The sequence below is a fragment of the Camellia sinensis genome, chromosome 11, assembly GCF_055761805.1.
Source record: "Camellia sinensis isolate YWXY chromosome 11, ASM5576180v1, whole genome shotgun sequence".
Lineage (NCBI taxonomy): Eukaryota > Viridiplantae > Streptophyta > Magnoliopsida > Ericales > Theaceae > Camellia > Camellia sinensis.
In genome coordinates, this window is record NC_138971.1 from 60,640,564 (window position 1) to 60,665,732 (window position 25,169).

A 25,169-nucleotide genomic window follows, 5' to 3' on the forward strand; every position below is an offset into this window, starting at 1 on the left:
ATGAAATTAAATTATGTGAGCTTAGTTCATGATTAGTTTAATTAGATTTCTTTTGAGATTAATTCAATTAAAATTGATTTGAGATAAACCCCAAAGACAAATAAACCAAGCTTTAATAACTCACTAATTGACCCAAATCGACTTGTCTACTATTAGCATAGCCTAAACAGTTTGGGAGGCCATAAATATCAATGTATATCACTAATTAGTCTAACTTAGTGCGCAGAACTTTTACTGTAAATTGTAGATATATATATTAAAAAAAAAAAAAAAAAAAAAACTATACGTGGACGAGATAGGATTTACATCTAAGATGAATTTGTACCACACATTACGGTTTCGTTTGATTTACGTTTGAAATTGTGATTTTAATAAAAAAAATTAATTTTTTAAAAAAATTCATAATCAAATTCTTTTCAGAATTCTATTTTTAAAAAAAAATTTAAAAAAAATTATTTTGTTTTTTAAAATTATTTTTGAAATTATGAGTTGAGTATGAAATTGTATTTTGAGTTATGAGTTTTGAAAAAAGTTTTAAGTTGTATTTTTTTTTAGTATACACTGTATTTCAAACAATTGTGCGATGTATTTTGTTTTAAATATTTGAGTTGTGTTTTTTAAAATATTTAAAAAATTAAAAAATTATATTTTTTATTTTAAATATTTTTTTACTTTAAATATTTTATTTTATTTTGTAAATATTTAAAATTTTTAAAATATTTTAATATTTTTAATATTTTAAATTTTCTTTTACCTTTTTTTGAATATTTATTTTTTTTAAATTTAAAAAAATTTGGATCGCCATATATGTTTAAATTATAATAAATCATTTTGCCTATACTTAAAAAAATAAAAAATGTTATTTTTCTAAAAAATAAAAAAATATTTTTTTCAAAAAAATATAAAATAAAAAATAATTTTAAAGAACGAATTAAAAAATATTTTTTGAATTTTTTGTTTAATAAAATTTTGAAAGGAGTTTTAAAAATAGTTTGATTATGAGTTTTGAAAAGAATTTTTGAATTGAGTTTTGAGTTATATACTTGGTTATGAGTTTTGAAAATAATTTTTGAATTGAATTTTGAGTTATGTATTTAGTTATGATTTGAGTGTGGAGTTATGTTTTGAGTTTAAAATATTGAAAAAATATATTTAAAAAATAAAATAAAATATTTAATGTTACAAAAATTAAAAATTATTTAAAATAAAAATTATATATTTAAAAGAAAAAAATAATTTTTCTTAAACATTTTTAAATATTTTAAAAAAAATAAATCCAAAAAATTTTAAAATACAACTTAAAATTCAAAAACTCAAAACTCAAAACTCAAAATATAACTCAAAACTCTTTTTCAAAATTCAAAATTTAAAAACTCAAAACATTTTTCAAAACTCACAATTAAACAAATTTTTACTTTTCAAAACTCAACTAACAACTATAAATTCAAATCATGATTTTAAAATTAAACCAAATGAAGTTTATATTTTTTTTAAATATTTTTTTAGAATAAAATTCTGGGTATGATTGGCGTTAATCTAATGGTTAGAGTGGTCCAGAATAGAGATGCAATCCTTTTGTTTTGTCTTTTTCCATTTTCTCTCTTACAGCTAAACATGATGCACCATGTACCAACCATCTAACTGAAACTCCAAAAAGATAAGGATTCACATAGAAACTTCTAAAATGAGCTGCTCATTGAGCTTCCAAATCCCCAAAGCTCTGCCTTCTCTCTGCCAATCCCACTGTAAAGTCCCTTCTGTCTCCATTCACTCTAAACAAAAACAATCCCACAATCCCAAACCAAACAAGGTATATCTCTATGCTATATGCATACATTTTCTTTACTTTACAGATTTGCATCATTTTCTCTACAATTCAATTTTAAAAGCCCTGTGATTTTCATGAACTCTGCACAACCAGGAACCAACAACTATTACCGGAAAACTCATCAGCTACTTTAATCCTAAAAAATCTTGTTTGGCAATCCAAGTTGGAGCACTTTTGAGCTCTGTAAGTCTGCAAGAATCTTTTGTTTTACAAGTCTTTTATCATTCGTTATTTTTTTTTTTAATTTTAAATTTAAATGAAATTGATTTGAACAGGTTGTGCAATTACCAGCATATGCAGTCACTGGAGTAAATGATGAAGAAGACATCATATGGGTATTGATACAGTTAGCCATTTCAGCCTTCTTCTACTTTCTTGTCGCCCCGGTGAGTGAAAAGTTTCTCAATCTATACAAAATTCTTCAACCTGTATAGAAACCACACAACCCTCTTGCATGGGTGTCTGGGACATACTTCATGTGAGAGGGTTATGTCCGGTTTTGTAATCCATTTCTGTATTCATAGATTTTTTTCATCTATATATATTATGTTGTGTTTTTATCATCTGCTCTTGAATGGTGAATGTTGGGTGAAAATAATTAATGATAATAAATTTTTTTTTTCGGGGGGTTGGGTTTGAATGCAGCCCATTATAATGAACTGGCTGAGGATCAGATGGTACAAGAGAAATTTGTTGGAGATGTATTTTCAGTTCATGTTTGTCTTCTTGTTCTTTCCAGGGTGAGTGCCTCCTCTTCCTTCCTTCCTCCTAAAGTTCAGCAATAGTTTGGTTAATTTGATGTCTACATTTTATTCAATTTGAGCAAAAATAAATTTTTCTAAGTTGCAAATATAGCTCATTGAACCCGCAAGAGTACCCAGCGGTTAAAGGGTTAAATTTTGAGATAAGTCATAATTTCAGACATTTTAAGTTCGATTCAGGTTGATGTTTCTTGACTTTATTTCAAGTCTCTGATTTTTTAAGTAATTATAGATATCCAAAGAGATAGCTCTAAGGGTCTGTTTGCTTAGGTTATAGGGGATGAGATTGGATTACGATCGATGTGAGATCTACTAATATTGTGCTCGTTTACAAAATGGGGAACGAGATTCATAATACCTTAGGACTATGATAGGGCTTCATGGATGGGATTAGTAGTCCTCATGGGAGATGGTATTAAAAAAACAATGTCTTGGGATTAGAGAAATATTTACTATTTTGCCTCATATTATCTTACCTAATTTACTTTTTTTCTATCATTTTTTTATTTAAATTATTCTACCGTTTTTCACTCCACCATTCTTCATATCAAAATAATTTAATATAAAAACATAATAGTATAATAATATTTATACCAAAAAATTTTATTAAAAAAATAAAATAGTATCAAATACATATAGATAATTGGATATCCAGACCAACTTGAACGTAACTTCACTAATTCCAGAATCCTGAAATTAATAATCGGTCAAATCTCCAGTAGCTCATTGGGATGATGTTGAACTTGATTTTCCAATCTTATTCTCAATATATTACATTGCATTAATCAATGAACCCATAAAGGGATAGGCCAGGACAAGTAGGATAAATTAGGGTCGTATTTAATTCAAATTAGGATTTTGGGGGTAGAATTGGAGTTGGCTATTGGTAACCCCTTCTTGTGGTAGAATGATTAACATTAAAATTCTCCTAGATCCAAGAGGAGTGAAGTCCTAAAATTATACCTGTACTTTCTATAATTTGCCTTTTAAGTTTATGTCTAATTATATCAATTTTATCATTGCATTTTTCATGTGTTAATTTAACCTAAGTGATAAAACTTTTTTAATACTTGGACTGAAATCAAAAGGTAAAATAGTTTACTTACTCTCCTCAAAATGATTGAAGGGTTAGTATCCAATTTAAAACAGTCCATTCCCTTTTGAATGGAGTATTTTATCCTTAAATATATTTAATTTGTTAATGAATGTTATTAATTTGACTAAATTAACACAGTGTGAAAAATTAAAATTGATACAATTTAAATTATAAGGATTAAATTGAGACAATAAACAAATAACGAGAACCGTGATTATTTGACCAAGAATATATTTTAAAATTAAGGGGACGACATATCATAATGACTTTGAAGTTTGGGAGTGTCTGAAAAAAATCAGGGAAATAATTTAATTTCAGATTTCACACCTCTTAATTTAAATGGGGAAAGAATACAGATCCAGACCAACTTCAACAAGTTTAAATTAACAATAATAAAGATACGTGTATAAAAAAAATACTAAAAACAAGAACGAATAATTTAGATTCAATCTATGTATTATAAGGTTACATTTATAATGAATCTTGACTACACAATTAAATTTCTTTTGAAACATTTCTGTGTATGTATCATTCCGCGATTAACATTGTGGAGAAAAAACAACATTTCATTTTTTTTCTTCCCTTTTAACCAAAAACAGTATATTTCTTAATGATTTAACTACTTTGACTGGATTATGTTGGAACAAAGGGTCTTGAATTCTTCAAATTATGGTTTTCGGGTCTTCAAAATTTGGCAATGGTCTTGTCTATATAGAATAGAAAATTAGTGCTTCAAGTCGCGTTACTAAGTCACTTTCCTAAAGACAATATATGTATCCACCAAAAGGTGTGCAGGGGGTTACAACAAATTTGCCTCCAGGATACAATGAAGCCTGATCTAAAGATCTAGTCTATCAGCGTCTGCACTAATGACAATAGATCAGAATACTCTTGATATGATCAAGAAAACCAAAACACTGATAATCAAATCTACAGAACTTGATTATCAATAAGAAAAATATAAATTTGCTTAAGAAATTCTTGATCGAAAATTTAAAATCAAGAGGGAGAGAGAGAGAGAGAGAATTGCAGGAATGTTTTTAGGATTTTGGATGATATGAAATGGCTGATTTCGTAGCCTATTGATAGGCCTTGATGGATCTGATCGAATGGTCATGTCCCTTGATCGCATCCGATCAGATCTGACCGTTGGATTGACGATCTATGGTGCAGATCATTTTGACACCGAATAGGTGCCTTGACTAATCACACCTGATCACGATTGGGTGCCATCTCATCTGTACGATTGCGCACATCACCAATCAACAGCTATGATCAACCCGCTCTAGATCGGACACACAACCGTTTGATCGGTTGGTTGACTCATCATCAACGACGACACGTTACTGCCACGTGGAGTTGACTGTATTCCACGTCACCCATGCCACATTGGATCCATGTCTTCGTTCCAGCATGTCTGATGCAAATAGGAAAATGCCCTCATGGCATCGATGCATCTGTGCTAAGTGCAAAGTCTGCCATCAAACGCCACACAGCCCACTGTCCACGCCACGCACGCGCGCGCGTGTGCTGGTGCGTGTGCGGATGGTGCGAAGCACCATTCTTGCGGTGTGGGTGCATGCACACTAGCTTTCATCCCACAATTCCATATTCAAAGGAATATTCCATGTAACACTTTATTAAGTGTTTTATGTTTTCCTCTCTTTCCGATGTGGGACAAAGTCCCCAAGCTTAATTAATGCTTTCTAAAGAAAAACAAGGAAGGTTTTGAAAACACCCAAAAAACTAAACTATAAATTTTAAAAATCATTTTGAAAATTTCCCAACATTCCCCCACCATTTTCAAAATACTAGATGATGACTCTTGGTTCACTTGGCAGCCTTATGTATAGGTGAAGATATCTTACAATTTGAATCATTCACTTAGTGAGGACATCACATCGTTAGACAAGATGGCATAGTAGACTTGTCTTTGAACTAGCGATCTTATATGACTAACTAGACATATCTCACGCACAGTACAGGTTACCTCAAGTATTCAAACAAGCCGACACGTGGATTGGCCTTGTAGTTATGTCCTGTTTCATGAGCGCTCTAGAGTCAAGCCCTTGGACTCATAGGAAGCGGCACCACCTCCTACACTCACATAGGTAAGATTACTGAGAGTACCCATGTAATTTACAGTACCCCAACAACCCAGTTGTAAGCTTATTAAGAGTTTGCTAACTCATCATCTTCTTTTCACATTACATATACCAAGTACTTCAACCTTGGAATGAAAATGAAATAAAACTAAGTGCTTACAATCACGACATATGGTATACTTGGGCTCATTGAACTCAAAACTTGATGTTTCTTCAAGAGTTGAGTCGAGTTTCCACCAGGAGTGATTATGTTAACTTTGCTTAAGACCTATCCCCTTTGATATTTTCCACACCAAATTCCTTGCAAGTCCCTTTGTTAAGGGGTCAGCCAAGTTTTCACTTGATTTTACATAATTAATGGTAATCACACATTCTGTGATTAACTGCTTAACACAACTATGTCTTAGTTCTATATGCCTGAACTTTCCATTATAGACATGGCTGTAAGCCCGTGATAGAGTTGCTTCACTATCACAATGCAAAGATATTGGTGGCATAGGTTTTGGCCATATCTTAATCTCTAACAAGAGATTCCTTAGCCACTCTGCCTCTTTGCTACAAGAAGCCAATGCTACAAACTCTGATGCTATGGTTGAGTCTATTATGCATGTTTGCTGCTTAGATCCCCAGGAGATAGCTTCTCCTCCAAGAGTAAAAATCCAACCACTCGTGGATGAGTGATCTTCACGGTCAGTTATCCAACTAGCATTCGTGAATCCTTCCAGTACTACTGGATAGCCATTATAGACTATTCCATAGTCTATTGTTTTCCTCAAGTACCTATGTACTTGGTTAACAGCATGCCAATGCACACTACTGGGATTACTACTGTATCTACTAATTTTTCCCACTGCAAAAGCAATATCAGGTCTAGTGCAAGTCATGGCATACATCAGACTACCCATTACTCTTGAGTATTCTAGCTGATCAACAACTCTTCCAGTATTAGGATACAATTTCAAAGTTGAATCAAAAGGTGTAGACATGGTTGTACGATTATATTGATTAAATTTCTTAAGAATTTTCTCAATATAGTGCGACTGGGTTAGAATCAAATTATTGTCCTCTCGTTTGATCTTAATACCCAGAATTACATCAGCCAAGCCCATGTCTTTCATACTAAAGTTAGACGACAAGAAACTTTTAGTACTTTCAATGACATCATTGTCAGTACCAAAAATAAGCATGTCATCTACATATAGGCATATGATTACACCGCTATTTCCAATAAACTTATTGTACACGCACTTATCAGATTCATTTATCCTAAAACCATTTGACACTATTACTTTGTCAAATTTCTCATGCCACTATTTTGGAGCTTGTTTCAGTCCATATAGTGACTTCACGAGTTTACACACTTTGTGTTCTTGACCCTATATAACAAATCCTTCCGATTGTTGCATATAGATTTCCTCATCTAACTCTCAATTTAGGAAAGCAGTCTTAACATCCATTTGATGGATTTCAAGCTTATAGATTGAGGCTAAGGCAATCAACACTTGAATGGTGGCGATTCTAGCCACCAGAGCATATGTGTCAAAATAATCAATACCCTCATTTTGAGTAAAACCCTTGGCAACTAGTTTTGCTTTGAACTTGTCAATTGTGCCATCAACTTTCATTTTCCTTTTGAAAATCCATTTACAACCAATGGGTTTAGATCCAGGTGGCAAATCAGCAAGTATCCAGGTATTGTTACCCATGATAGAATCCATCTCATCGTTTATTGCTTCTTTCCAGAAAGCAACATCTTGAGACTTCATAGCTTCCTCAAAGGTTAATGGATCTGAATCCATATTCAAAGAAATCATTATTTGCTTACAATTAGTTTTTCTAGTTCCTTCTATAAGGTAAACAATGAAATCAGGGACAAATGACTTCTCAGTCCTAGCCCTCTTACTCTTCCTTAGCTCAATAGGCTCATTAGGTTCATTAGGCTCAATAGGTTCATGTCGTTCCCTTTCATCTGTAGACATCAAAGGAGTTGATTCATTTTCTTGATTAGAATCCAACCTTGGAATGGTTGTAAAATGATTCTCATAAAATACTGCATCACGTGATTCAATGATAGTATTTGTTTCCATTGAACTATTGGGCTCTACTACTAGAAACCTATATGCTTTGCTATGTATAACATAGCCAAGGAATATGCATTCAATTCATTTTTCACCTAATTTCTTCCTTTTAGATTCAGGCAATCTGATTATTGCTCTACAGCCCCATGTTTTCAAGTAACCAATATTAGATTTCTCGTTTTTGCAAAGTTCATAAGGAGTAACATTTCTTCCCTTGAGAGGAATTCTATTGAATATGTGACAGGCAGCGAGCAAGGCTTCATCCCAAAAACCAAAACTTAAACTGGAATAAGAAAGCATAGGATTAATCATTTCTGTTAATGTCCTATTCTTTCTTTCAGCTACTCTATTTTGTTGTAGTGTGTAGGGTGCAGACTTCTCATGAATAATACCAACATTTTCACAATATTCTGGAAAATGGTATTCACTGCCTCTATCAGACCTAAGTCTCTTTATTTTGACATTACATTGATTTTCTACTTCTGTCTTAAAAATCTTGAATTTATCAAGCACCTCATCTTTTGAATGCAAAAGATAAATATGACAGTACTTAGAAAAATCATCAATAAATGTTACAAAATATTTCTTACCACCTCTAGTGGGGGTACTATGCATGTCACATACATCACTATGCATAAGTTCAAACAAAGAGGTGGTTTTATCTACTTTAGAAAATGGAATGCGAGTAATTTTAGATTGTACACAAAATTTGTATTTTTCAAACATATCAATATTATACGTAGGAATTAAACCTAAATTAACCATATTATGCATTTTCCTAGTATTAACATGACCTAAACAAGCATGCCATAAAGAAAGAGAATCAACAATATAAGCAGAAATAAGTATTATTGATAACGTTAAGTTTGAACATTCCTTGTACATGTAGCCCCTTCCAACAAAACTCCCACCCTCAAACAGGACAAATTTGTCCGACTCAAATACTAACTTGAAACCATGCTTGTTAAACAGGCTTCCAGATACAAGGTTTTTCCTGACATTAGGTACATGATAAACATCTTTAAGACTTAGGACTTTTCCAGATGTAAACTCTAGATCCACCGTCCCTTTGCCTTTGATAGCAGCAGTTGAAGAGCTGCCCATGTAGAGAATTGTTCCATCACTCATTTGTTCATAAGTAGTGAAACGACTCTTGTCGTTGTAGACATGCCTTGTTGCTCCTGAGTCAATCCACCAGTCACCAGCATCTTCGAGCATGTTCACCTCGGATACAACTGCCACGAACTTGTTCTTGGCATTTGATGCTTCTAGCTTTTTCTTGTATAACCGACATTCATTTCTAAAGTGCCTTGGTTTGCCACAGTGTCAGCAAGCGCCTTTCAGCTTCTTAGAATTTTTCTCGGGTTGGGGTTCATGCTTACGCTTCTTTTTGTTGAACCTCTTACCATCATCCACCATGTGAATCTTGGACGTCTGAGCCAATTGGTTATCTTTACTTCCAAGTAACCTTGACTCTTCCTCAACTCGGAGGTGTTGAGCCAATTCCTCTAAAGTAAGATCTTCTTTTTTGTGTTTTAAAATTTTCTTAAAATCCTTCCAAGAAGATGACAGTTTCTCTATTATAGATGAAACTACAATAGATTCATCCATGTTCATATTCTTTTGTCGAAATTGACTCAGAATATGGTGGATCTCATGGAATTGTTCCATAATGGGCTTTGTATCAATCATTGTAAAACGCATAAAATTACTAACAAGAAATTTCTTACTGGTGGCATCCTCGGTGAGATACTTTGACTGTAATAAGTCCCAGAGTTGCTTTGTCGTTTCCAGATGTTGATACACATCGAATAGAGAGTCTGACAGTGCATTCAGAATGTGTCCTCGGCAAATGTAGTCGTCATTCTCCCATTTGGTTCTGGCACAGGTTTGCTCTAAAGTCTCGTCTTTTTGCTCTGTTGGATAAGGGGTAGTTAGCACATAGACCACTTTGAGAGTGGTGAGCAAAAAGTGCATCTTCTTTTGCCAGCGTCAGAAATTTCCTCCATCGAAATGATCAAGCTTCATGAAATCTTGAGTCATTTTCTGAATAGACATCGGCATATCTAAATTTTGTCTTTAGATTGTTGGAACAAAGGGTCTTGAATTCTTGAAATGATGGTCTTCGGGTCTTCAAAATTTGGCAATGATCTTGTCTATATAGAATAGAAAATTAGTGCTTCAAGTCGCGTTACTAAGTCGCTTTCCTAAAGACAATATTTGTACCCACCAAAAGGTATGCAGGGGGTTATAACAAATTTGCCTCCAAGATGTAATAAAGCTTGATCTAAAGATCTAGTCTATTGGCGTCTGCACTGATGACAATAGATCAGAATACTCTTGATATAATCAAGAAAACCAAGATACTGATAATCAAATCTGCAAAACTTGATTATCAATAAGAAAAACAGAGATTTGCTTAAGAAACTCTTAATTGAAAAGTCAAAATCAAGAGGAAGAGAGAGAGGGAGAGAGAGATAATTGCAGGAATGCTTTTTTAGGATTTTGGATGATATGAAATGGTTGATTTCGTAGCCTATTTATAGGCCTTGATGGATCTGATCAGATGGCCATGTCCCTTGATTGCATTTGATCAGATCTGACCGTTGGATTGACGATCTATGGTGCATATCATTTTGACATCGAATAGGTGCCTTGACTAATCACACCTGATCACGATCAGGTGCCATCTCATCCGTACAATCGCGTACATCACCAATCAATGGCTATCACAACCGTTTGATCGGTTGGTTGACTCATCGCCAACGGACGATACATCATTGCCACATGGAGCTGACTGTATTCCACGTCACTCATGCCACGTCGGATCCATGTCATCGTTCCAACCTATCCGATGCAAATAGGAAAGCGCCCTCATGGCGACTTGCGCCGATGCATTTGTGTTAAGTGCAAAGTGCGCCATCAAACGCCACACAGCCCACGCCATGCGCGCGCACTAGCTTTCATCCCACAATTTCATATTCAAAGAAATATTCCATGTAGCACTTTATTAAGTGTTCTATGTTCTCCTCTCTTTTCGATGTGGGACAAAGTCCCCAAACTTAATTAATGCTTTTCAAAGAAAAATAAGGAAGGTTTTGAAAACATCCAAAAAACTAAACTATAAATTTTTAAAACCATTTTGAAAATTCCCCAACAGATTATCCCACCTCAATTGATTTGGCTAAGTATTTGAAAATTTGGCAATCAAAATTTTAGATTGAGATTAGACTTTCTCATTTAAATTCATAGATGTTATTATGCAAATCCACTAGCAAGAATAATTAAAAGGAAATTTACAAACCATAAAAAAATATATAATAAACCTCGACCATATTTGGCTGCCACTAATAGCACTGGCTGAGGATGACCACACAAGAACAATATCTAAGAGCATCCACTATGATTAGTCAAAATAACGTGTTATATGGTAATATATATATGCATATATATATATATATATAAATTGTCGAGTGGCATGTAGCCGTGTCTTAGGGTGCAGTGATATGTGAAAAGTCTAGAGTTTGAGTTGATGGATCAGCGGCGGTCTCTTTAAATTGTAACTTAAATTTATTAACATACTAACATTTTACCTTTGACCAAAAAAAAAAAAAAAATGTGTGCACGTAGGTTATACAATGAAAACGTTAAGGGTGTCTTAAAATAAGAGTAGGATTCACTTGAGTATACATAAATGTGTGTGTAAAATGCAATACCAACATGTGCATTGTTGATGCTCTAAATCATCTTCAATTGTCAGGCCAAACAATCCTAACTTGATTACTACTCCTCCAGTACATATAGTCCTATCTTGATAACTTCTTTTCTTTTTAGCCACTTCCCTGTGTAGCCTAACTTGATACCTTGATACCTTCTTTCGTTTTTGGTAACAAGGGTATTCAAGATTGTCCTAACTATTCTTGGAGTACATTTAGCCCATTTCACCCACTTGGCAGCCAACCTTTTGGCTAACATAGTAAAAAAAAAAAAAAAAAAAACCATAAAAATGTCAAACGATTAAAAAAAATTAAAATGTCACATTGCACACATCAGTCATCTACTTTTTTTTTCACAACTATCTATTCAACTAAGTTTCGTTTGGCAACCATTTATTTTAGTTTAAAAGTTAAAAAATCATTAAAAAAAAGTCAAAAAGTTAACAAACAAACAAACAAAAAAAACTAATTTTTGCACATTTTTTTTTTTTATAAAAAACTAAAAAATCATCCCAAATATACTAGTGATTTTACCTCAGATTTTAGTAAAAAAGTTAAAAAATTACTCAAATAACATGTTTTCAAACCAAGCCTAAAAAAATAAAAAATAAATTCCAAACATTACCTCATAAAAAAATTAAAATATCAATAGCCACTGAAAAAGTCACGTTGTCAAACACGCATAATTATCGAGCACAAACTACACTTTACCCCTAGGAGTGCACAAAAGATATTATCATGGCTCAACTTTATCACTCAACTAATCCTTTGGAGTAGTTTGGCCATCTATTTTGACCATATAGTTGTTAATTTTGTGGAATGAAGATTATGTTACACATAATTTCCAAGTGAGTAAAGTCGCACCTAGCTTAACTTGTAATGCCTATCATCCAAAGTAATGCACAATGTTAAAGTTCACATGCAAAATAATTTTTTCATACAATCAGTTAGAGAGAATAAATGAATGAAAAACTAAATCATATAGCTGTGATTCAAACCTTAATAATGATGACACTAGTCCTCAAAAAAAAAAATAATGATGACACTGGCTATCGGGATCTAGACATAAGTGGACTATCGGTCAAAGTTCTCAAGAGTGAAAACAACCAAATTTGGAGAAAATATAAGGAGTTGGGGGCACTTAGGTAAGATTTTGGGATATAAGCCTTAAGATCTCAGCTTCTATACTCTTCAAAGTCAACTCCCAAGAGTTTGGTGCAGTGGTCCTACAACGGTCCTCTAATGCTGTGTTTGGTTAAGTGATTTGAGAAGATATTTAAAAAAAAAAAAAAGCAAAATAATATGTGAAACTAAGTGAAATATAAATATATTTTATTCATATTTAGGATTTGAAAAATGACAGGAAAAAAATATGTGAAACTAGGTGAAATATAAATATATTTTATTCACATTTCACATTTCTTTTTCCTTTCCAATTTCTTTTCCAAATCCCCGACCAAATACAACGTAAGTGTTGTACAAACCGTATTCAGGGTTTGGGTGTGGGATCAAATCCTAGCTACTGTACTCTCTAACTTAAATAGTATGTACTTTGTAGAGTCTGAACACACTCAAAGGTTGCCCCTCGTGTTACTCAGGTTAAATCGACATTAGGTAGTTGATTCCGAAATCAATAGAGGACAGATTTGGAGAGTTTACTCGTTAACTAAAACAAAAACCCAAACTTGCAGAGAGTTCATTTTATGCAATGTGGATTGGAATCAGCTGGACAGTCATGTTGATGCAAGTTGATTCATGATTATGACAATAATGCACCTGATTGTGAAGAAGAAATAACAAACAGAAGCTCAATGAAAAAAAATAAAAAATAAAAAATAAAAAAAATTGACAAGTAAAACGAAAGGTAAAATTTGAGATTCAATTCTAATGAAATCCTTATAGATGCTTTTCGGTTTTTTACTGATTATATTTGATTTGGAATTTTAGATTGAGCTCTGATTTTAATCGTTGTTTATTCAAAGTTCATTTGATCAATTGTATTTTTCCCCCCATTTCCAGTGTGATGCTTTGGGCACCATTTCTGAACTTCAGAAAATTCCCAAGGGATCCATCAATGAAGTATCCATGGTCTACACCTGAAGATCCTTCCAAAGTCCGAAACTCATACCGTAAATATCCTTGGGCTACCCCTGATGATTACGAATAACTTGCTTCGATGATTCATCATCATGCAACTTCAAGACGAAATTTATTACAACAAATTATAAAGTTAATTGGTTCTGATTTTGTTTTCATTTTTGTAATTTTAGAAACAAAATAATAATAATAATAATAATAATTGATTACATCCATCATTTTCATGTTGTTTCTAATTTTGTATAAATTTACTTATTAGTGCTTAGTTCTGAATAAACTGTTTTCCAGAAATATTCGCCAAACGAGTTTTCTATGTTTTTCAAAAAATGAAATAAAATCAAACACAAGCAACGCCTGCTTCCCAGAAAAAACCAGACACTCAAACATGGTCACTCGAACAAAATCATAACAGAATTATATCAATTCAAATAAAGCCCCACCCCCATTACCAATATCCAATTGAATCAAAATCCAGGACCAAAAAAAATAAAAATAAATTAGAACTTAAATATCTAAACAAAAAAAAAACAAAAACAAAAACAAAAACAAAAACAAAATAAAAGCTATCTCATCAAATCCGTTTTGGATTCAAGCAGCATTAATCCCAGAATACACATGCATCCATCTCTATAAAATTAGTTTGGAGGTATTGAAAATTTTGACTTACAAGGGGATTTCCACACCTGAAGGCGAAAAAAAGCAGAACAATTGCCGGCATTGATACTTTCTTTCTTCTTGCAGTAGTGCTTGAAACTATTTCTAATTTCAGTATACCATCGAGGCTCATAAAAGTATACAAACGGTACCTGATTCTATGCCGCTTTATTATGGGGGCAAATCTGATTACTTTGTCTATGCCGAATATTGCTGAAAAGCAGAACTTGTTACACTCGGAAGGATTGCTGAGAGAACAATACAGATAATTTGTTCCAGTCCCAGGACTCCATGCTTGGGGACATGACAGCAGCACCGACACCGAATGCAATGATAACAAAGACCATGCTTTTCAAACACCCATGGCCACGTGATAGCCTTCCCAATATCAGCTTACAGTACTTGTCTGCATCCTTGAAGAGCGATTGACGAGCAGTATCCTCTCCACCAGCCAACGCTTCCTCATTCTACAAGACGGAAAAAAAAAACAATTGCTGGAAGAATCACATCACATGATGCGCATATATGTGCAGATGATGTTTTAATCTTGTTTCCTCAGTCCTTTTGTTGATATAACAGTGCTACTTGCACATCAGACAACTTTCTTGCATGGGTGTGGGACCCACAAAAAGGTGGGACTAAGGTTGTGTCTGATTCTGTAATCAGTTTATGTATTTCTACATTTTTTCTTACATAAAAGGCTTCACATGACCATCAAGAAATAGTGGTTCCACCAGACATTCTTGTTGAAGTTGAGGAAAGTCCTTGCATTGCAACGCTAACTAATAATGATTAGGTTTCTATGCCATGCATACTGACGAAGATCAACCTGGTAGATTGGATGATCTTGATTGCCATCATGGAATGAATCTTGATCATTATCAGTTAGCCTTGCAAGAACTTTCTCAACTTCAACAAGGAGATCTATTGGGAACCCTCCTCGAGTGGAGATACTATATGCAATGATTAATCGTGAGTGGGCATCTGTTATATGCCACAAACAACAGAGAGGAACAGTGAAACACAGAAAGAGAGAGAGAGAGTACCTTGTGCCTGAAACTCTTGAGGGTTTCTCTCAGAGCATCAAGAGAAGACTGCTTCACAGAAAACTCCTTCCATTCCTCGGCAAGCTTTCTCAGAATAGAAACACTCACGTCTACTTTTTCAATATAGATCTTGTCCTGTTTACATTAAATTTACAGCAGAAGAGATTTTATTCCCAACCCTTGAAAAATAAATGGAAAAGACAACTTTCATAAGGTTCAAAGTGCATATATCAATTAACGAACTCACCCACTGCTTGTAACAATCAGGGTTTTGTGTCAAGCACCAGATAAAAATGCCCGTTGCTTCCTTGGACAGCTCAGGGTTGCCTGCAAATGGTTCAATCTCAGACTGAATTTATAATGAAATTGTAAAAGAAAAATGTTCATTCAAGCAGTGGTTTACATACATGTGTTGTGTGTTATGTGTTTACATACATATATGTCATATATGTATTTCCCTGTCTAGTCATAAAAATGGCATGTGCATATATATATAAGGGTTGGGCTTCTCTCATGTTGGCCATCTCAACATGAGAGAGCATTTGGGCTTCTCTCATTACGCAGAATATTCATATAAAAAATTAAAATGATTGGACATCGTTAACTATATGTTTGAATCAAATTTGTATTACAAAAATTGGATGGCTATTTTTAAAATTATATTTGTCATTTATTTTTTTAAAACAAATATGATTCAAACATATATAGCTACCAATGTTCAATCATATTGATGTTTTGCATGAATATTCTACCCAACGAGTTCTAAAAAGTGAACGGTTGGGATCATCGAAATTGGTCCAAAATAGGCCTATCAAGCCCAAACGCTCTCTCAAGTTGAGATGACAAGTTGAGAGAAGCCAAACCCTATATAATATTATATATATTATTTTTTTCTTCACATTTTTTTCATAAGATTTGAAGATACATATACATATTTCTCACATATAAATAAATCAGCAATGAGTATTTTGATCATAAAATTGGTATGGCAATTCACATGCCAATTGTTTGCCATCTCTCATAATAGAGAATGTTAATAGAAAGTTGAGCTTGAAACAAATCAAAAGATCAAGGGGGTCAAGTGTAACAATTTTTAGTTGAGGGCGCAAACTGATAAGATCCTATATTTGAGGGGTTAAAGTGCAATTTATCCTAAAACAAATTATACAGAACAAGCAACAGAGATGAAAAGGCAGGCAGTTCAAGTTCAAAAATACCTTCTCCAGCTGCTTTCAGTACAAGAGTCATTATTTGCTGTGAAACTTGTTTCATGGCTTTGCTTCCAGTAGAACCAGCAAGAGCCACCTCTTTGAGAGCAGGATATACTGCCTCAAACCTTTCAGTTGCCTGCAAAAAGTACCACAATGAAAGGTCAGGATACTAATCACTTCGAATATTTAACAGAAACTGCTATTACCAAAAGATTCAATAAATGATCAAACAACTGAAATTGAAAGTACCCACCTTTATTCGAGCAGAGGAGGCAGGGAACGTCACCCGCATCAACAAGTCAAAGGCCGAAGGTGGCAACAGACGCTCCCCTCTTTTGACAGCTCCATTTACCAAAATGGTACGAGCTTTGGGGACAGACAAAATTCTGCAATTAAACAAAAAAATAATCAAATTAACAGAAGATATGGTAGTAGTGAAAATGATATCAGGAGACTAAATGGTTCCAAACCTTTCCACCAACTGTAAAATCAAATCTCTGGATTGCGGATTACAATTTGATTTGCCACCAACTATAGGCAAGAGGTTGTGTGCCCACGCATACAACCCTACAGTAAGATCTCCTTGACAGGCCTACACACGAACATCATCTAATGGCATTAGATTCTCTTTTTCCTTTTCTTTTTTCTGTAACTAAATATCCAATGCGTTTAACATTATACACTCGCTCACCTGAACTATAATCCATACAATGACTGGAAGCTTATCTGGTCCTTGAAACTTAGAATTTTCCCTCAATGTTGGCAATATACCAATCAAAACATCAGGCTTCCGTCGTAAGACCATAGCTAAAACTGTAAATATAGCAACCTGCCAGTTCAAGAACACTTGAATTGCTTATCAGCAAACAATTAAGCGAAATTTTGGTAAAAATTTTGGGTATAACACATTTAGTAGAAATTTTGGTAAAGATTTTGGGGTCTAGCATTTTTCATAGAAACCAAAACAAAAACAATAGAGAGATGTCCTGGGTATAGTGACAAAAACTGAAAGACATGACAGGTGAACCAAGTCAGACCATTACTGGAGGACGATAAGAAAAAATTAGCAAATTAAGACATTAATATTTAGGTAACAAGCCAGTGCTTTCTGACCTCAGCATCACTGTGGAGAGGGCCAGACTGTCTTCCCACACTGCATAATTGTGATTTGAAAGAAAAAATGACCACCATCCAAGTTTTGCATTCAGTATTGCATATTTAACCAGCTTGTGGGCAGTATAATCAGGATGCCCAAAAAAAAAAAAAAAATCCCCCCCCCCCCCCACCAAAAAAAAGCAAATGATTTTTGTTTTTTTTTTTTTTCCAGAAATGCTAGGAACATAAACAGATGTCTCACAAAGGGTGGATCCACATGTGGGCCCCACCTCTTATGAGACATTTGTGTCCCATTTTGTATTTGGTCCTATGTGACTTATTGTTATTTTTCTCTCCCAAGAACTTGAATATGAGACTCTCACTTACTTTCATATTATAATAACCAACCATTAAAGCCACTTAAAGACTTTGTTAAATGGAGCTTTGAATGTGTCACTATTTCCTTTTTCCTTTCTTTCCCTGGTAAACAAAATGCAATTAAACTGACCAACACACATACGGGGGAATGCCTCCAATAACATCCCTTTTTACTGAGTACACTGGTAAACCAGATCTTATGAAAATGCAAATTATGACAGAATTTAGCATACACGTACCTTTTAAACTCACTGCTCTTAGGGTGCTCTTAATCTTCTAAATTGGTGCTTCTGCACTCTCGCTCTACCTCTACACTCTGGTTACTTGAGTGGCATGTCAACTTTTCAAAATAGCTAACCATATGACCACTAAACTTATTTCCATTTTACCCATCAGAGGATCTGAAACATGTCTCCATATATTGAATAAAAGGATTTGCTAACGTATCAGGAGTTGAAATCCACCTTTTTCATTGGAATATCAAATCCAAAGAAGCTACCAGCAACAGGCACCCACAAACTTAAATCAAAATTCGTTTAAAGCAAGAATCAAGGGAGTAAACCCCCCGACACAATCTTCAATATAATCTCTCTAAAACCATCCTCATCTGCATAAAGACACAATATCCCGCAAGGCCATCTTGTCCATAATATTTATTTTCCCTCTCCAAATGGTCCAGAATTCAATCCATTCCAATGTCTATATTATACGCCTGACATACCCCAATCTTTCTGCAAACATCAAATTCAAAACCAACCATCCCTAAACCTGAACATCAACCAAACAAGGGGGAAACTATCTGACAGTTTTAAACAGTGAGAAAGAAAAATACACCTCATGGAAGAGAACTGAGAACATGAGCTGTGATGGAGGTGACCTACAAACAAAGTGATTCTTGAATGATATACCAAAATTATCGTCTGAGAAGAGAATGTCAACTAGAAAATGGGTATATACAGAGAATTTGACAGGGAGCTCTGTAGTCCATGTGCAAAAAAGTTTTGGGCTAAACTAAAGTTGATATTCATGATCAACGTAGATTAGTCCACTGCTGATATAGTTTCATTTATGTTCCACTAGGAATGATAATTATTTTATTAATTTTTCAGATTCCACGGACTTGTAGTAGTGAATCATCCACTGGTTGTTTTTTGGGTTATGTTATTGGGTCTAACTGATGTAGGACAAATGCAATGTGCACTCTCCCACAAGCCAGGATCCAATATAGGGTAGCAGTGAGCAGTGAAGGGCTTTATAGCTTTTGTGGACATAAGGTTGGTACAAAGATGGAGCTTTTATAGTTCGTATGGGGATAATAGAAGAGAAAACGTTTGCACTTTGCAGTAAAATAAGGTTAGAAAAAAACAAATTTATATATATATATTCTGGACTGTTTTCAATGTTGTGAACAACATCGGTAAGCAGCACTAGTAGCTTTTTTAAGTTATTACCATGGTTGATTGGTTGAAGGAATAATAGGCTAAGCCAGTAAAATAGGGCTTAAACATAAAACCTAAAAGGTGACTCAAATCTCATTAGGAGGATACGAAGTTCAAAAAAGAGAAAAATCTAATATAGCGAAGAAGAAACAAGAAGAATCCATGCACCGCATCAAAAGGCCTGTGTGCATCATATCTATGATTAGAATTTTATTGCAAAATCCTCAAAGAGTATAATGTTGCAAAGTTTCTCTAAAACTTCTTTAGTGAATTAAATAAAAACATCATCTTTATAGACTTCCAAAGACTCCTAAAAATGGTTGACTCAAAAATAATATATTAACACATTTAATTTTTTTTCAAACCCACCTAAACCAATTAAAAACTATACCCAATAAAATGATGCAAGTCACAATCTACAGTCAAGGACTAAAGACAATATCCAAAAGAAATTGAAATTACACAATATCCCTAGCCTATGAAACATTAAAACCACAGAGAACAGAAAAAATCCATACCTAACCTAAATAGTCATAAAATTAGGACTCTACAATGAGTTTATGGTTTGTATCAACAAAATATTTTTGAGATCACTTCAGATCGCTAAATTCATTAATTGGAAACAAAAGTGTACTGTGTTGCAAAACTTAAATCGTTGCACCATTAGTGTTTCTGGTAACACTGTTTCAGACACATCACTCAAACACCAATCAACTTTGAAAAGTTTTTTTCAGAAAAATACTGCATTTAAAAAAGAAGGAAAAAAAGATTGCAACCCCCAAGTAAAAACAAACCACACAAGACCTATACCAAAACAAGATTCATCCAAATAACATCAACCTACTCTTCCTCAACACTCGTCAAACAAAATAAGAAAAAGTTCCCCTCTAAATTCCTCAGTTTCACTGGAAACAAGCAGACCCATCACGTAACAAGATGCAAGAAAAAGAATGCCAATTTTAATTGGGGTAAAAGATCACAATTCCACAACGGCAGAAATACCACAAAGCTATAAGCCAAATCAGCTGGGGACAGTACCCTCAATTAAACTGTAAACACATTCATGGGCCAGTTGTTTTAATTGATGCTACTGAATTAATGAAGTGTATCTCCTTCCACAATTATAATATAAATTACAAATGGCCTAAGACACAGGTCCTACACCTTTCTAAAATCCAATGATGGTAAAAGGAGGGGAATGTGTCAGTTAAAAATCCACCTTCCAAAACCCACACTTAGCAAAATAAAATAACTCATGAACTTATTTGCTCCCCTTCTCGAAATACAAATTAAAAATAAGAGATAGACTAATACATAATGAAAAGATAGTTCCCATGTCCTAAATGCTCTCACATATGCCAGGCTGATACTTGCATAATGCACATTTATTAGTACATAAACAAAATAAAGACAAAGAATTCCACGCAATAATTCTAAAACAACCTAAACAAAGTAGAATCATCACTTATCAACAGCATCATATCTGAAGAAGCTCCTCAAGAAAGTATCATATTCAACAAATTACCTGAGATTTTAATGAAGTTGATGGTGCACCCTTTTTGGAGCCTTTAACACTTGCTTGTTGGCTTCCTAAGTTAGCAAGAATGCTATCTAATGACCACAATGCAAAGGACTGAAGTGCCTCAGAGGGTTGTTGGTTGATCCAATAAACTGATGTCTTATAAACATCTTCAGAAATATGAATAATAGGGATCTGTTGAAAATAAAGAACTTATTATGCTTAGGTCAATAAAAGAGAAATTCAAAAACCAAAAACAAAGAATCAAGAAAAGAAAAAAACAAAAAGAAACATAAAAACAATATAATTGGGATGATAAACCATGAAAAAGTCATAACAGTCATATAGGATCATGATTTTAAGATACACATTTTATCATGCATGCTTGAAGTTTGAGCTACGAAATATGAACAATATTGTGTTCAATTCAGGCTCAACATATCTTGGGATACAAAATCCAACCTTGCATTTCAATAAAAGCAAGTGCTATTGACCACAAGCAAGCAATGCTCTACGCTTCGCTTCACTTATCAAATGATTAGGATGGCCATCAGGCATCAAACATTGGACAATGGAGTAAATGTCATACAACCAGAAATATCAAATAGAATTTCTACAAGAGTGAAATGAATACTTAGGGCCTATCACTTTAAAATAAAATACCATGAAAAAAAAAAAAAAAAATGAACATGGACTGTAATTTAGAAAGCTCCACATTGTCAGTCACGTCATTTTAAAGAGGAATTCTATGTGAAAATTATGGTTGTGTTTGGAAGGATTTTCAAACTGTAATTCTACCCACGCATTCTAATATCATGTTTGGATAGGGTTTTCAAACTATATTTCCACAAAAAACAGAAAACTCTGTGTTAGGCGCCATTTTCAATTTTTTTTTTTTTTTGAAATTTGGCCTAACCGGTCGTCCCACCGGATGCTTCACTGGTTGACCGGCCAGTTGACCAGAACAGTACAAATATATATATATTTTTTTTTGCAATTGACACATGTTAATTTTTATATGTTCGAAAAAAATATTTTTCAAATTTTTAAAATTTTTTTACGAGCTTTAATAGAATTTTGGGTTGTGTGTTTGGTTATGAGTTATAAGTTTTTGTATCAAATATCATATGTCACATCAAAAATTTCCTACTCAATTCAAAACTCTTTTCAAAACTCTTTCACCAAACAAATTTTTCACACTCAAATCATAATTCAAAAACTCACAAATTAAAAAATACAACTCTTAAGGGTGGTTTAGGATGATCTAAATAAGTGCACTTTTTAATTTTTTATGAAATATGGGTTGAGTATGGATTGGGTTTGAAGTGATGTGTTAGAGAAGTGATGCGATTTAAATAAGATGATGTGACTTAAATATAGGACAGTGATTTTTTGACTTTTTGACTTTTTTAGATCATGCCAAACAAAGCCTTACTCTCAAATCATATTTAGAAAGTTTTACTAAACGCTTCCTATGTATCTTTAAAAATAATCGATAATACTTGTCAAAAAAATGTTCAGAATTTTCAGCCTTCCAAAAAAAGGTTCAGAATTTTTCAGAGTTCAACTTATCTTGAACGTATTATTCCTTAGCAAAAACATCTAAATTTCTTACTTCCATCTCTCAGTTATATTGCAACATTTTTTTTTTTTTTGCATTCATATTGATGGCCTTCATGTTACAAGCATATTAAAACATAAATGAGAAATAGTTATCTTTGCAACACCGAATCAGTTCACAAATCATCAAGTGGCTATGCCCCATTTCAACATAATAACATGGCATGATAGCACATTTGGGTTATTGTAGAGTACTAAATTATTGCAGGCATTGGATTTCAAAACACAAATCATTTCAAATTATTACGCAAAGAATCTCTAAGGAATTAAAAAAAACAAAGCAAAATGAAACAATTAGAGGCAAACTCACATCAGCAATCTTTGCAACGGTTGACTCCCTGAACAACTTAGTCCATGGAAATTGAGATGCACTCACAGCCGAAAATGTGCGACCAAAATAATCCGCAAACCGCATCAGCTGTATATCGTGTTGCGATTCATACAACCCCTACAAGAAATTTACAAAAAAAAATATGATCTTGTTAACGATGCACACAATGAATTATCAACTACCTCAAACCAAATCACATAGAACACAATCAAAATTCACAAAATCGAACAAACTCACCGATACTTCAACCAGAAACGCCGCCAGATCAACCGCATCGATCTGCGCCGCCGCTTCCGCAACCGTGACTTTCGGTTTCTTAGGTTTCTTTACCTTTGCCTTCTTCTCATTAGCAGCTCCATTCTCAACAACCTCACTAGCTCCTTCGAAATCGCTATCATCACCTTCATCGTCGGATCGGAGCTTCGATCTCACAGGCACCTCCGATTGCAAAGCGATCGCCGCTCTCTGAGCCTCTAATCGCCCGCGACGCTCCTCCGAATGTTTCTCGAGCGACGAGAAAACCTTATCGGATCCGCCGGCGGCGTCGGATCCGTTGGTCAAACCCTTGCCGGAATCCGACTGATTCGCCGGAACCTTCCTCTGGCGCTTGGCGTACGTCACCTTTTGCCATCCATGGTTGTTGTTGTCGTTTCCATTGCTGGTCACGCCGTCTTCGAACGTTGCGCCCTTGTCTTCCATGGTTTCTCTTTCTTTCAAGAGATAGTACAGAGAGAGACAGAGAGAGAATCGGACAGAGCGAGAGAGAGAGAGGAAAAGAGAGCTTCGTGGTCAGATCAGAGAGAGGATATAAGGCGTTGACCGTGTAAAATTGACCTCGGTTGGTGGATGTAATAACGAGAATGCCACGGGAATGAAAAGGCAACGTGATTTTCGAGGTGAAGAGAAGGAGAGAAATCGTAGATCGCTAGTTCCCGTTGGATAATATCTAGGGGAAGGATTTAATGCAGAAGGTGCACCGTTAAAGTGTGGTAGGCAGATTTAAGTCAAAATAGGCGACTAATAACAGGCAGTAGAGGATGGACAAATTAAAGATTTGGGTACGCGTTGGCAGTAGAGGATGGACAAATTAAAGATTTGGGTAGGCGTTGTTCGGTGAGTGGCTGTATTATCTTTGTGATGTAAATTGTTATTAAAATTGTTAGGTATTTTAAAAGTTTTATTAAACTTTTTATGAAATATCTTGTGTGAGATTTAAGGTTATTTTAAGAAGATTATAATCAATTTTTTTTTTAATGAAAAGTTGTTTATAAATTGTTTATAAGTATTTTTTTTTGTGAGAGAGAAAGTGAGTTATAATTTGAGAAGTGGATTATAATTCACTTTTTAAAATATACCTTATATGGCATTCACATGAGTTGGTTTGGAATAACCTATAAAAGTTAAAAAGTTATTAAAAAAATCAAAAAATTTAGGGCAAATTACATATACACCCCTCGAGGTTTGGTTAAATTACAGATACCCCTGAGGTTTCGGAAATTACATCCCGCCCCCTGAGGTTTGTATTTTCATAACAATTTACCCCCTGAGGTTTATATTTCATAACAAATTACCCCCTAATTTCTTATGCAAATATAGCATTCAGGGGGGAATTTGTAATTTCTCAAACCTTAGGGGGGTATTTGTAATTTAGCCAAACCTCGAGGGGTGTATATGTAATTTGCCCAAAAATTTATATTATTTTGGGAAAACTTATGGGGAAGCTTAGAAAGTAAAATTATTATTTTGTTTTTTGAATTTAACTATACAAAAATTAAAAAGTTAAAAATCAAAAAGTCAACAAAGGTAAAATGATTATTTTGATTTTACTACAATATTTTATTACACATGTTTACATAAAAAGTTAAAAAATTATCTCAAATATATATATTTTTTGCACTACTTTTTTAGTCAAAAAAAAAAAAATTTAAAAAGTATACTTACATAACATATCCCAAACAACCCCATTTTAATAGGACTTTTACAATCTATAACATTATTCAATGTCATTTCTACTACATACTTTTTATTTTTTATTTTTTTGGAACTAATTTCTACTACATACTTCAGTTCATCTAACGTCTTCGTTTGGAAAAAGTTAAAATAGTTTGACTTTTTAATTTTTTTGCTATTTTAGCAAAGCTTTTTTAGCCTCATTTTATTTTTGTTTTTCATTTTTTTGAATTTTGTGAGAGAAA

General features: G+C 33.8%; 2 protein-coding genes across 3 annotated transcripts; one reads left to right on the plus strand and one right to left on the minus strand.

The window, feature by feature from the left end:
- Positions 1-1,571: 1,571 nt before the first annotated feature.
- On the plus strand, positions 1,572-14,776 carry NDHL (inorganic carbon transport protein-like protein). Of its 2 annotated transcripts, none has more exons than XM_028195735.2 (5): positions 1,572-1,810; positions 1,922-2,011; positions 2,104-2,214; positions 2,474-2,568; positions 13,604-13,899. In XM_028195735.2, exons 1-5 carry the CDS (start codon positions 1,685-1,687, stop codon positions 13,749-13,751), a joined length of 570 nt encoding a protein of 189 aa, XP_028051536.1. In that variant the 5' UTR covers positions 1,572-1,684; the 3' UTR covers positions 13,752-13,899. The 2 variants fall into 2 exon arrangements, with proteins under 2 accessions (XP_028051536.1, XP_082750142.1); XM_082894016.1 differs by lacking the exon at positions 13,604-13,899 and adding an exon at positions 14,423-14,776 and having other exon boundaries at positions 1,614-1,810.
- LOC114256123 (transmembrane protein (Protein of unknown function DUF2359, transmembrane)) lies at positions 14,088-24,033 on the minus strand. The gene is made up of 10 exons (XM_028195720.2): positions 23,212-24,033; positions 22,954-23,091; positions 21,030-21,218; positions 17,284-17,421; positions 17,063-17,184; positions 16,846-16,978; positions 16,599-16,728; positions 15,629-15,708; positions 15,382-15,516; positions 14,088-14,802 (listed from the first exon to the last, which is right to left on the minus strand). The coding sequence occupies exons 1-10, from the start codon at positions 23,671-23,673 to the stop codon at positions 14,566-14,568; spliced, it is 1,764 nt and encodes a 587-aa protein (XP_028051521.2). The 5' UTR covers positions 23,674-24,033; the 3' UTR covers positions 14,088-14,565.
- Positions 24,034-25,169: the final 1,136 nt, after the last annotated feature.

Bases quoted from the DNA above. Each gene is read 5' to 3' on its own strand.
- NDHL (XM_028195735.2), top strand. From the start codon at position 1,685: ATGAGCTGCTCATTGAGCTTCCAAATCCCCAAAGCTCTGCCTTCTCTC. The intron at 2,012-2,103 runs GTAAGTCTGCAA...TGATTTGAACAG, and splicing joins TTGGAGCACTTTTGAGCTCT to GTTGTGCAATTACCAGCATA. The intron at 2,569-13,603 runs GTGAGTGCCTCC...CCCCATTTCCAG, and splicing joins GTCTTCTTGTTCTTTCCAGG to TGTGATGCTTTGGGCACCAT.
- LOC114256123 (XM_028195720.2), bottom strand. From the start codon at position 23,673: ATGGAAGACAAGGGCGCAACGTTCGAAGACGGCGTGACCAGCAATGGA. The intron at 23,092-23,211 runs GTGAGTTTGTTC...AATTTCTTGTAG, and splicing joins CGTTTCTGGTTGAAGTATCG to GGGTTGTATGAATCGCAACA. The intron at 16,979-17,062 runs GTTTGGAACCAT...GTTTAATTGCAG, and splicing joins ATTTTACAGTTGGTGGAAAG to AATTTTGTCTGTCCCCAAAG.